The 11,339-nt window shown below is 51.1% G+C and overlaps 5 protein-coding genes across 5 annotated transcripts in view; 2 read left to right on the top strand and 3 right to left on the bottom strand.

Moving 5' to 3' along the window:
• The window catches only part of EPUS_00707 (uncharacterized protein), a gene marked incomplete at both ends in the record, with an annotated part of 4,521 nt that extends 3,982 nt beyond the window's left edge, over window positions 1-539 (top strand). The window contains one exon of the mRNA XM_007801487.1: window positions 237-539. Within this exon, the coding sequence (XP_007799678.1) occupies window positions 237-539 (303 nt within the window). The remainder of the gene's footprint in view (window positions 1-236) is intronic.
• A 416-nt stretch (window positions 540-955) lies between these two features.
• Window positions 956-5,442, bottom strand: EPUS_00706 (uncharacterized protein; the record flags this gene model as incomplete). The annotated part of the gene is made up of 2 exons (XM_007801486.1): window positions 956-1,369; window positions 1,426-5,442. The coding sequence occupies 2 exons, from the start codon at window positions 5,440-5,442 to the stop codon at window positions 956-958; spliced, it is 4,431 nt and encodes a 1,476-aa protein (XP_007799677.1).
• A 1,396-nt stretch (window positions 5,443-6,838) lies between these two features.
• On the bottom strand, window positions 6,839-7,820 carry EPUS_00705 (uncharacterized protein; the record flags this gene model as incomplete). The annotated part of the gene is made up of 4 exons (XM_007801485.1): window positions 6,839-6,957; window positions 7,011-7,206; window positions 7,372-7,731; window positions 7,791-7,820. 4 exons carry the CDS (start codon window positions 7,818-7,820, stop codon window positions 6,839-6,841), a joined length of 705 nt encoding a protein of 234 aa, XP_007799676.1.
• A 1,029-nt stretch (window positions 7,821-8,849) lies between these two features.
• EPUS_00704 (uncharacterized protein) lies at window positions 8,850-10,147 on the top strand (the record flags this gene model as incomplete). Its single annotated transcript, XM_007801484.1, has 2 exons — window positions 8,850-9,293; window positions 9,347-10,147. The coding sequence occupies 2 exons, from the start codon at window positions 8,850-8,852 to the stop codon at window positions 10,145-10,147; spliced, it is 1,245 nt and encodes a 414-aa protein (XP_007799675.1).
• Window positions 10,148-10,893: 746 nt separating this feature from the next.
• Window positions 10,894-11,157, bottom strand: EPUS_00703 (uncharacterized protein; the record flags this gene model as incomplete). The annotated part of the gene is made up of 1 exon (XM_007801483.1): window positions 10,894-11,157. One exon carries the CDS (start codon window positions 11,155-11,157, stop codon window positions 10,894-10,896), a length of 264 nt encoding a protein of 87 aa, XP_007799674.1.
• Window positions 11,158-11,339: the final 182 nt, after the last annotated feature.

Here is an 11,339-nt window from a genome sequence, read left to right as displayed (position 1 = left end):
GGAGCGGGGGGAGGGCGGTGGATTCGTGGTGCCGTGCCGGCCGCGGATTTATTACTTTACTTCGGTTGGGGATGCGGGTGCGGAGGGTAGGAGAAAGAGGAGGGATGATGAGTACAGGGATGTGGCTGTGGATGGGCAGGATGTCATGTCTGCGGCTAGGAGTACGGCTTGGGTTCGTGAGGGCTCCGTGGTCCAGACGCGCTGAGAGAATGATAGCTGATGATGCGTCGTGACAGCCCGGTGCCGCGTTGCCATGGCGGGGGATTCGCGTCCCTGCTTCCAGTCTGGCGCAGTCGCTGAAGACATTGCCTACGAGGGCAGAGAGCAGAGATAACGGGACACAGAGAAGAGCACGGGCGGGCAAGAAGCGTAGAATCGCGATGCGGAAAAAGCACGCGGCAGAGGTGCGGGCAGCAGAGACGGAGAAGGAGAAGCGCGCCAGGAAGAACAGAGAAAAGAAGCTGAAGAAGCGCGAGAAGAATCGACAAGTCAAGGAGCTGGTGGCGGCCGCAAAGGAATCAGGAGAAGCGCCCGACTGAACGCCTTTTTTTTTCTTTTGAAAAATAAAACAACATTGTTGCTGATATTCTATCCTGTAGCGGAAGCCTTCTGGAGGGCTGACTGCTTGGATTCTAAGTCTTGCAAGTCCGAACCATGACCCAAAAACCATGCCTTTTCCCTGTCTCTTAAATCATGCAGTCAAGACCTGCGTAAATGCTCACTATCAGGACATGATATGCCACACACCAATCCCAAACGCCTGCCATGTCTTGGGACAGAGAACTCCAAACGCTGCATGCTCAAGAAATATGAAAGTATCTAAACGGGTTCGCAAATAGGAATGGGGATGCATTCATCACCGTGGACTGGCCCTAGCCTGGCCATAATACGACGAAGATCCTTACCCACGGACATCATGGAATGACAAGCCGCCTGTCGATTGTATGGCTCAATATCAGAGAGTGTCAGCCTTTGCTAGACTGGCCGGCGGTTTCGGGGAGGCCGAAATTGAGGCTTCAGTGCTCGGTGTTGTGTCAGTGGCGAAAATATCGTCGGGCGCTTGCCGTTTCTCGAACCAGCCGCCACGTTCCCATTGACCCGTCTCGAACAAGCAATCATTACGGGTTTTCTCGTCGACTATCCCTCTCAGCAGGCTGTCTACTCGTTGAAAATTGACTGGCTTGAGGATCCAACCATCAAATCCGATGTTCACGTAAATTTCTCGGTCTTTTTCAAGTAAGGATGCAGAGACAGCGAAGATTGGGATCCGGCCGTTAACTTGGGCGCGGGCAGACAAGCAGGCGTTTCCATGTGTCTTCTCGAACGATCTTATCATCTTGGTGGAGGTGAAGCCATCTGCTATCGGCATCTGACCCAGCAACGTCAGCTGAACAGTGTAGCCCTGACCGATTGTGCACCACTTACCTGAAGATCCATCAAAACAACATCATAGAAGGACGGACGATCTCCTAGAGCACTGGAGCACTCTTCGCCATTAACTGTAAGATGGACAACGTGTCCCAGTTTCTCCAACCTTTTCTTGATGATCTTGCTGTTGACTGGATCGTCCTCTGCAACGAGAACGGACATTTTCTCCGCGTCGAGGGGCGCAACAATTGTTTTTGGAGGTTCAGGAAGCTCGAAAGCAACCCTCGAGGCAGATTTGGGGGGTGCTTCTCTGGGCTTGCCCACATCATCCTCCAATACACGTATGGCTTTGAGAGGCGTTCGGGAATCTGTAATCTTCTCCTCGCCTGGAACCTGTAGACTAGCTGATCTCCCAACCCTAGTACCAACTAGGCTTGATGGCTCATCACCAGTACTACACGACCTGTTGAGCTTTCTTGGCCTCGATCCTGGGCTTCGGTTCCTATCAGGTGTCTCTGTCTCCGGAACGAGATGCGGCCGCTGTATATCATCTATAAGACGGTCCACATCACTTTTCGTGCTCCTGATGCTATTGCCACTTTTCATGCTTTGCAAGCTGGCTTTACTATTGACGCTGGTTACACTCTCCTGACTGGTTCTTCGTGACATCGGCAGTGTCTGTACTCGTTTCTTTGTGTTTCTGCTAACAGGCCATGCAGCGTCCCTTGGGTTGGCAGGTAAATCGGCTCCTTGATCTGGCGAAGACCCGAGATTCCTCAGTCTAGAGCCTTCTAATTGACCCCCGTCGATTGCCTCACCAGGCACGCCCATTACAAGCTGAATGATGAATCGTGATCCTGTGCCTGCTTCGGTCTTTAGCCGCAGTTGACCATTCATGTTTCGGATGGCTCTAGCAACCACTGCCAATCCCAGACCCAAGGTAGCTTTGCCAGCACCTGTAGTAGGAGACGTGGAGATGCCGTTCTGTTCTAGAACGGTAGAACCTAACTCTTCATTTTCATATGACACTTGCTCGAGCTCCCGGAAGAGTGCATCAACCTTGTCTTGTGGCATCCCAGCACCGGAATCCTCGACGGCAAACTCAATCTCAACTTTGTCAGGGCTTGGCTGCTTGGGCGATTTGCCCACGGCAACCTTGACGAAGCCAGTGGAGGTGTTTTGAATGGCATTGGCGATGATATTGGACACAACCTGACGTACCCGGCGAGGGTCTCCCACCAGGCGTTGAGGAATATCATCGCCCCAGCTGACTTGATATTCGATACCCTTGCGTTGAGCATCTCCCCGAAAAGGTTCGGTTGCCTCCTGCAGCATAACGTGAAAATCAAAGGCCTCCTCTTTAATAAGGTCCTGGCCTTCTTCGGTCTTGGTTAGGTCCAGAAGATCATTGATCACATAGACAAGGGATTTTGAAGCCGAATGTGACTTTGATAGATTATCCCTTGTCTCCCGATCGATGTTTCCTTCAAGAGCAATCTCCAGATAGTTGATGATTGCATTGAGTGGTGTGCGAACTTCATGTGCGGAATTGGAAAGGAGGAGTTTCTGTAACAAGCTGTTTTGCAAAGCTGCTTCTTTCTGTCGCCACACCTCGATGAATTTCCCATAAACAAGACAAAGAACAGCTGCCGTCTCGACCTCTTGCTCCGACCAGTCTCTGCATTTTCCAAGGATGATTTCAGTCCACGTCTTGAAGCTCTTTCTAGGCTCAAGATAGCCCTCAGTCCCTTCTTTGACGAACTTCTCGTACGGATTACCAGCCCATTTGACTTTCTTCGACGTGCTTTTCCGGAAAAACACAATGAAATCGCTACCGGTACTGGAGAGGGGTACAAACAGAAGGCCCGCAATGTACTGAAATCCCGGTGCATATCGGACATCTGGGAAATCCGTGGAAATATCAGTTGAGGTGAACACAGAGCCTATCTTTCGTAGACGAAGGAACTCCAGCATTGCTAGTATCTCCTGCAAGTGACCCTCGGTTTTGCCAAGTAGCTTTGTCTCATCACGAATCGAGAGTGCTCCACAGTCGGCAGTGAACAGATTCAAGAGGTCCTCCGACGAGGCAACGATGTACCCAGAAGGATTAGCTGTGGTGGATGCTGTGTTGATCAGTTTTCGAGCATGTAATCTGGATGCGTATGAGATCCGTTCGATATTTCTCGATGCGATGTCTCCAACAAGCCGGCACATTTTGCGAATGGGGAACGAAACTCTCATGCCTTTTTGACCGTACGAATGGCAAGCAATGAGTCCCCAGAGTTCACCGAACGCATTGATTGATATGGACATGGACGACCTGACTGCCATGTTACTGAGGTATTTGACATGAATAGGAGACATGGCCCGTAGATAAGTGAAGGTCATGTCGAGGGGCTTCTCAAGATCTTCCATGGTCCTACAAACCAGCCTGGCAGTCTCCTGGTCCCGATCGTACATTAGTCGCACCTTGTTGATGCGATAGAGATCTCTTGCTTGTTTCGGAATGTCAGATGCCGGGAAGTTAAGACCCATATACAAGTCCTTGGTCGCTCTTGGATCTACCAATTCGGACACGACGCGGCCATTGAAACTGTGATCGAATTGATAGATCATGACACGGTGAAAGCCGGTCAGTTCCTTTACGACTCCAATCAGGACCTTCAAAAAATTTTCTAACGAAGGGGCATTGGCAAGCTGCTCTTGAACTTGTGTCATTATATTGAAAACTTCCATTGCAGCTGCCTCACCCCTCTTTTTCCGGGCGCTCCTAAGCACACGCAGTGGTTTGCTGACATTTTTGGTGCTCTCTGCAATTTCTTCTGGGGTAGGATCGCTACCCAACGTGTTCTCAGGGACGTTAGAAATACCATCCTCCTCAACCGGTACCAACGGGTTCTGGGTATCATCCTCGAGTTCGAATTCGCAGATTACGAGGTCCTTGTTTGACTCATTTATATGCATTGCGCACCATAGCTTCCGTGTCTTCTTTCTCGGAGCTCGAATGGAAAGCATGAAGACTTCGGGGCCATTGATAGCGGGGTCAGTCGCGGATTCATCGCGGATGAAATCCAAATGATCCAGTAGATTATCAGCTTGCTCCTCTGTGAAGAGGTCCAGGAAGTTCGGAAGTTGAAATAATTGTCCAGGAGTGTAGCCAATGATTTTGGCAGAATTTTCACTAACCACTCGAACGACAAGTTTGCCAGCCTCTTCTCTCAGAGCTATAAGAAGACCAAAGCCTTGAATCGCGCCTGGAATGTGGATTGGCTCGTCCTCACATCTCTGTAGGGTGTCCCCATCCCTGCCTGTGATAACTGCATGACCACCATCCATAACGACATGTTTGAAACGAGCTGTTACATGGGCTTCATTAGGTACGCTTCGCACCGACTCCGGCCTGCTTGACGGCCTGCTTGACGTGGAAAAGCCCGCTTCAGTGACCGATGCCCTCTCTGATCTTACAGAAGCGTCGTCTGCAATCAGGTTGCTAATCTCTTGATGGGTGGTGCCTTTAGCACTACTTGCAGCAGTCGTGTCTGAAGAGCGGCGTCTGCACCGGTCTTCTGACATGGCGGACAGTGACAAAGCACTGGGACTATGACGTCTGGCAGGTGTTTGAGCCTCTGGAGATTGCGCGTATTGACCTTGTGATGTGCTACCCGCGAGTGTGTCTTGTCGTATACTCTGTCTCCTAGACTCAATGCCACCATTGAAACTCATGTCCGGAAAGCCATCTCCACCTTCCCCTTCCCCCCGTGGCGTTGGCGTCGCTGTAGGATCGACGGAGACGACCGAACGGACGGGAAACACACGATCCGCAACTTTAGGGTTAAGGGTAGAGTTTCTAGGGTCTAGATTAGGGGAAGATGGCGTATCTGTAGCACCAGAAAAGATGCTCACAGAGCTCGTTCTAGGCATCATCCCAATTCCCGGACTACGTGGACTTGTTTCGCGGACCGGGCGTGGGGTACTTGAGATAGATCCCTGGCGATGACGTGAAGTCCATTCTCCATGAGCGGAAGAAGCAACAGATGATGAGGAAGGATCCTGAGAGTGTTCTTCGGCTGGCATGGTCCGTCAGATGCCCATTTGTGTCCAGTCGTACCGATACCAGGGCTATAAGTAATTCTGCTCCAGGTGCGCTCAGCGTACAGGTACGGGTGACCACCTAGAATGCCTGCAAGCACCCCCTCGCTCAGCTTGTCCCATTCACCATAATAAGTGCTTTATCCACATCTAAGGCGCTTGAAAAGGCCGCAAAACTGCGAGTATGATTTCCGCGGTTGTCGCCGAGCTCTTCGAATGATGAGTCGTTGTCCCCCAAAAACTGGTTTCGAGGGACAGGAGGTGGCAAAAGCAGAGACGTCGACTGTTGGGGGCGATCAAATCCAGAACAGGTTGCCAGTGTCGAGCAAGTTCAACCTCAGCGAGCAAAAGGGAGCTTCCGGTTCCGTCACAGAACACACAGTATTTTGAATTGCGCACAAATTGGGAGGAGTTGAAAAGGACCTCCGGTAGGAGGCAATGAGGGACGAGTGTGGATGATGGGCTGCCTTCGTGCCGTTGCTATGGATTGTCGACACAGAAGAGGTTTTTGACAGAATAACAATGTTGGCCAACTTGTTTATTTGGCTGGACTGTGTCCTGCTGGTCTTAGATCATATCTTTATGGGGATAATCACCATTTGCCGGTCCATGTGTATTCCAGAATAATTTGGCCCCTGCCCGGGAACTGCGCCAATGCATCATTGGGTCTTGGTTGCCCCGACTCGTCCTTCCCTGAGCCACTGAAGTCAGTCTCTGAGGACGGCCTCATGGGTTGTCATCCGCTACTATTTACGGAGTACAGTCTACTGCTACTCATTACACGTGTTTGCTCTGTCTGATCTCAGTCAACACATGGCATCGGAATTCTGGTGGTAGGCTGCATGAATCAGAGCTGATAGCGTCAAGCTTTTCTTCCCGCAGCCCTTCTAGGTACTACTACTTAAGTAGCACTAGTTACTGGGATTAAACAAGGATCTTGAACTGGATGGGTCGCAGCCACATCGCAATGAGCCACTGGCCAACGGAGGAGATTTGGAGGAGATTTGGATGAGACGAGGTTTGAAGGTTGAGCATGAAAACATCACTGTCATCTTTACCATGCGACTGGCACCGCTTCCAGCTGCAAATACCCTACCAAACCCGTCCCAGGCGATTCTACGTGTGAGCTGCAACCTCGATGATCTGGAACTGTACCGGGAAGCAAGCCACCCACGCCACCCACCGCTCTGTTCGCTCTGTTGAATCCAGCTTGCGCACCATGGTACTACGTCATCGCTTCTTGCTAGGCTTAAGTCTGGATAAGCATCACCTCAATTACCCTTTTGGGTCTCAGTGCTGCAAAGGAGAATTGAATTAAGTTTCATTTTCTTGCCGATGATGTTGTACGCTTGGACCTGGCAATTACCTCTCTTGTCTAGCTCTACCAATTCTGCACTCGGCCGTTGTCCGTGTCTCCAACAAAGTCATTGGCCCAATATCTGCCCCTGACATGGCCAATGTCTTCGAAACCCAAACGCAGCGGAATGCTTGCTCCTTCAACTACCATGATATCAGTCAATGAGACCAACAATAAAAGGGACCACGTTACGCACTCGCTGACTTGGGCGGTTGTGCCCCAACTTGCTTTCCCATTTCAGTGGACACCCAGCCAGGGCAGCAGGCATTCACCAGGATATCAGCATGTTCTCTGGCCATGATGGCGGTCATGGCGTTGATGCAAGCCTTGCTGACTGAATAGCCGCTCTCAGGCCATCCATCTTGCGCAGCTCGACTACCTTTTGCGGATTGCTAGTTGAGTGTCAATCTCGTGCATTCCTTCAGTAGGGGAGACCGTGCCTCATATTCCGCAGCCAACGATTGCAGGCCCGATATGGCCAGGTGCGCATCACGAAAACGTGCCTGCAGGTCTTGGTTATACGATCCCAGGGACGATGCCACAGATGACAAATTCACAATGCGACTGCCAGGCTTCATGATTGGCAGAAAGGCCAGACACATCTGGAGCGTGCCATGGAAGTTGACATCCATGATCTTTTTATTGTCAGCAAATGCTCTCGACCCTGTCCGGGGCTTCATGATGTTCAGGCCAGCAACATTGAACAAGACATCCATGTCTCCCTGCTCATCCTTTATGATCCATGCAAGATGCTCGATGCTTGATGGGTTGGTCAGGTCGAGTATGGCATATCGAAAATAGACTCCTCGAGTACTATGAAGGGCCAAGTCCACGCCTGCTCGTGAGGAGGCATAGACTATTCCGGACGGGCCATTCTCTGCAATCAGCCGGCATATTGCATGCCCGATTCCACGATTCTAGCCAGCGATCGTTAGCACGGTAAGGTTGCTACTTTATCTCCGTTCTCCAAGCATACTACATACTGCTCCTGTAACGACTGTGACATGTGATCGAGACATTTGACATTTTCTTGGCATCGGAGCACGTAATCAAATCGCGCAGGTCAGCCTCGAGAACCGCAGGCGGTATTACCGTATTGCTGCCTCCAGCCTCTTTCTTTGCTGACCTTGGCCATTTTCTTGGATTTCTGGGCCGTTATGAGGACATCACAACGCCCCCGTCTCTGCTTAGATGACACTGCGTTTGGCACACGTTACGACAGAAATGTCTATGACGGCTTCAACTTGGTTGGTCATGCCAAATGGACCTCCGGACCCTGACTTCGGGAGGCGGCGGAGACAGGAGTCACCGCCTTGCCGAGGACCTGGCTACTAATTCTGGAACTTATGGTTCATAGCTCAAGGTTCATGCTCCAACCGCCGCCTCCTTCAGTTCAACCTACCAAAATAGTGGGTTAAGAGCTCAAGGTGCTTTGCCGATTCGACTCCCTCGGGATCGGAAGGATTGGACATGCAGCAAGCTTATCATGATCCAGTCCCTATCGCGCACTAAACGTCGCTCCGCTTCCACACTACTGTACATCCTGGGCGAGGTCTCTTCGGCCAGAAAAACATCCATTGTCAACCGAAGAAATCAGCCCCGTATCTGGTCAGGCAGATTACTTTCATTTCATCGAATCCAACATGGCGCAATTTTCGTTACTGTCCTCCATAAAGCTGCCCAATCTCCCATCAAGTCATTTGTCAAACTCTCCTATCAGCACCTTTTGGAGTGCGTCATGATGTCTGCACTCAATACCTGAGTGTTGTTCATTGGTTCTGACCGCTTGCTTCTCTCTGTTCAAGGCACGTCTACTAAGTACTTGGTTGGAGTGAGCCTGGGGAGGTGTCTTGCCTTCTTGCGATTTAGTAATCATGGAGCTCTAGCCAAGATGTGCACGCTTCCATGAGCTTCGATACCATCGTGGGACGACTCGCTCTGTATATTTACTTGTTATCGCATTGGTGATCAAGTCAACTGTGTGCGCTAGTTTACTCGCCTACGACTACCAGAGCCCCTGATCCAATCTTCTACAATGGCCGGACTTGTCCTTCCAGCTCGTGAACAGCTGCCCACACCCAGCTCGCCGTCATTCCCTACCCAGCTGCCAGCCGTCCAAGATGCTATCCCGCCACTGCCAATGACGCCTCCGGATTCTGTTCAGAGCACACCAAACATTGAAAAGTCTGCCAAGTCGCCCATCAAGCTCGCTTTGAAGGTCTTGTCGACGGAAAGAGCTGGGCTGGCGCATCTCGAGAATCTCTACCAGAACAATCTATTTGCGCAGGAAGCACTTTCGCAAGCAATTGATCAGATCGCAGCTACTTTCAATAACGGCGGCAAGCTTGTCATCACAGGTGTCGGTAAGAGTGGTAAGATCGGGCAGAAGATTGAAGCGACTTTCAAAAGCTTAGGAGTGGATGCGACATTCCTCTATCCAACAGATGCTCTCCACGGTGATCTGGGAACCATCAAGCAGGTTCGTCTCGCTTATTCCCCTTATGGCCATCTGCTGAGCTGACAGCTTTCTAGAACGACGCTATTCTGATGATCTCGTACTCGGGTTCTACCGGCGAACTCTTAGCACTTCTACCACACATCTCCGACAACATCCCCTTGATCGCTATGACCTCTCATATCCACCCATCCTCTTGTCCACTTCTTGCCAACCGAGGAAACAGTCTCCTCCTCCCTGCGCCAATCCACGAATCAGAAAAGACCTCCTTTCGCATTTCTGCGCCAACAACATCAACAACTGTCGCTCTAGCATTGGGTGACGCGCTCGCTCTTGCGGTTGCCCAGAAAGTACATACTGCCATGGGTCAAAGCTCTGCTGAGGTTTTCCAGCTCAACCACCCAGGGGGTGCTATTGGTGCTGCAGCGGCCGCACTTGTTCCCAAACCAGCCGCTCCAGTCTCTATGTCTGATATCGCTACGCCGGTTGAAGATGCCACTTTTGCAATCCCCAAACCCGGTGCCCTATCCTTAACAGGCATTGACGTGCTGCAGGCAGCAGTGCGTTCACCTCGCGGTTGGGTGCGCATATCTCCAATACATATCATGGCTCCTCGCAGGGTCCAGCAGCTGCAAGACACGGCAGAAATCATCAGTTGTCTTCATCCTGCCGTCATCGAGAAACAAGACTGGATTTCTGTTCTGGGAAGTTGCCCCGTTGATGAGGCAAAGCAATGGATATTGAATATGCGGAAGCAAGGTCGAGGCAGGACATTCCTGAAAAAGGGAACTGTGCTAGGAATTGTTGATGAGAAGAACGAGGTCAGCGCCGTTGCTGAGATCGAAGATGTGGTTGGAGAGCTCCCCGAGGAGTGTTGAGCCTGAGCTGAAGATATCTATTGCACGGAGGTATCTTCCCGATCGGACAATCAAACAGCTTTGCTCTTGCTCTCAATTACTACCTGTCCAACGCAGACCGTGTTTACCATCAGCACGAAACATGCTGAAGATTGGATCTTTCATTCGCGGACTGCGCAACCGGCCCCTTCCTTGGAAAGCTTCTTCGGCTCATTGCTTCTTGCTAGCAAGAACCACGATTCCCCAACTGATCACCGTCTATCCTGTCTCTGGATGGTATGACTGCACACAAGCAAAGCTACCACGATCATCTAAATGGCCCGGCCTCGCTCTATGAAGGTCGCGTGACAAGATATTCAGATCTTGGAGAAAACGTATACCGCCGTGAAGCACTTTGCAGAAGATCTTGTCCCTGTTCCCAGCGAGATGGATGGATGGGTAATCTTTCTTATCTTGGGTTTCCATACCTCCCCTTTCTATTTCCTTCTATACTAGTGAGGACGAGGGTCCATCACTATCTATAATTACAGGACTTATGAACAGAACTTAGGCCGGTATGAGACATGAGATACGAGGCTAGAATCATAGAATATCATTCATAGTATATACCGTCGATCCTGGAAGATACTTTAGTAATACTTAGTATCTCACTTCACTTGGTATGGCGGCGACGCCACACAAGGGTATCCCTAACCACTGCTATGCTATAAGCTAATCAACCAGAATTTCCAATCTTGACCCTGATCGATTTATTGAATGAATGGGTTTCATTGCACACCCCATCCGTCAAACTCATCAGTATTATCGTCGTCCTCGTCCTCGTCCTCACCCTCACCCTCACCCTCACCCTCACCATTACCATTGTCATACCCCAGCCCTTCCTTCACGGCCTCAGCACCCTTTCCCATATCCGTACGCTCTCCTCCACGAGCAATCCCACCACCACCATCACCGTCTCCAACCCACTCCCTCTTCCCAATCAACCGTATCCTCTCCCTCGCCTCCCTCAACCGCCTCACCCTCAGTTCCATCTCCTCCTGGACCTCGAACTCCTGCTCCAACCTCCTCCCTTCCTCTTCGCGTTCCGCCTCCGCCTCCTCTTCTCTCGATCTGACGGCGTTTTGTTTTGGTGCGGCGGCGGCTTTCTGGGCGGCGAGCTCCGAGGCGGACACGGGCGCGGCGGAGATGGTGATGGATGCGTTTGGGGGGGGTT

This window comes from Endocarpon pusillum, assembly GCF_000464535.1.
Source record: "Endocarpon pusillum Z07020 unplaced genomic scaffold scaffold1300, whole genome shotgun sequence".
Lineage (NCBI taxonomy): Eukaryota > Fungi > Ascomycota > Eurotiomycetes > Verrucariales > Verrucariaceae > Endocarpon > Endocarpon pusillum.
Note: the sequence above shows the minus strand (reverse complement) of the source record. Positions and strands in the feature narration are given on the sequence as shown.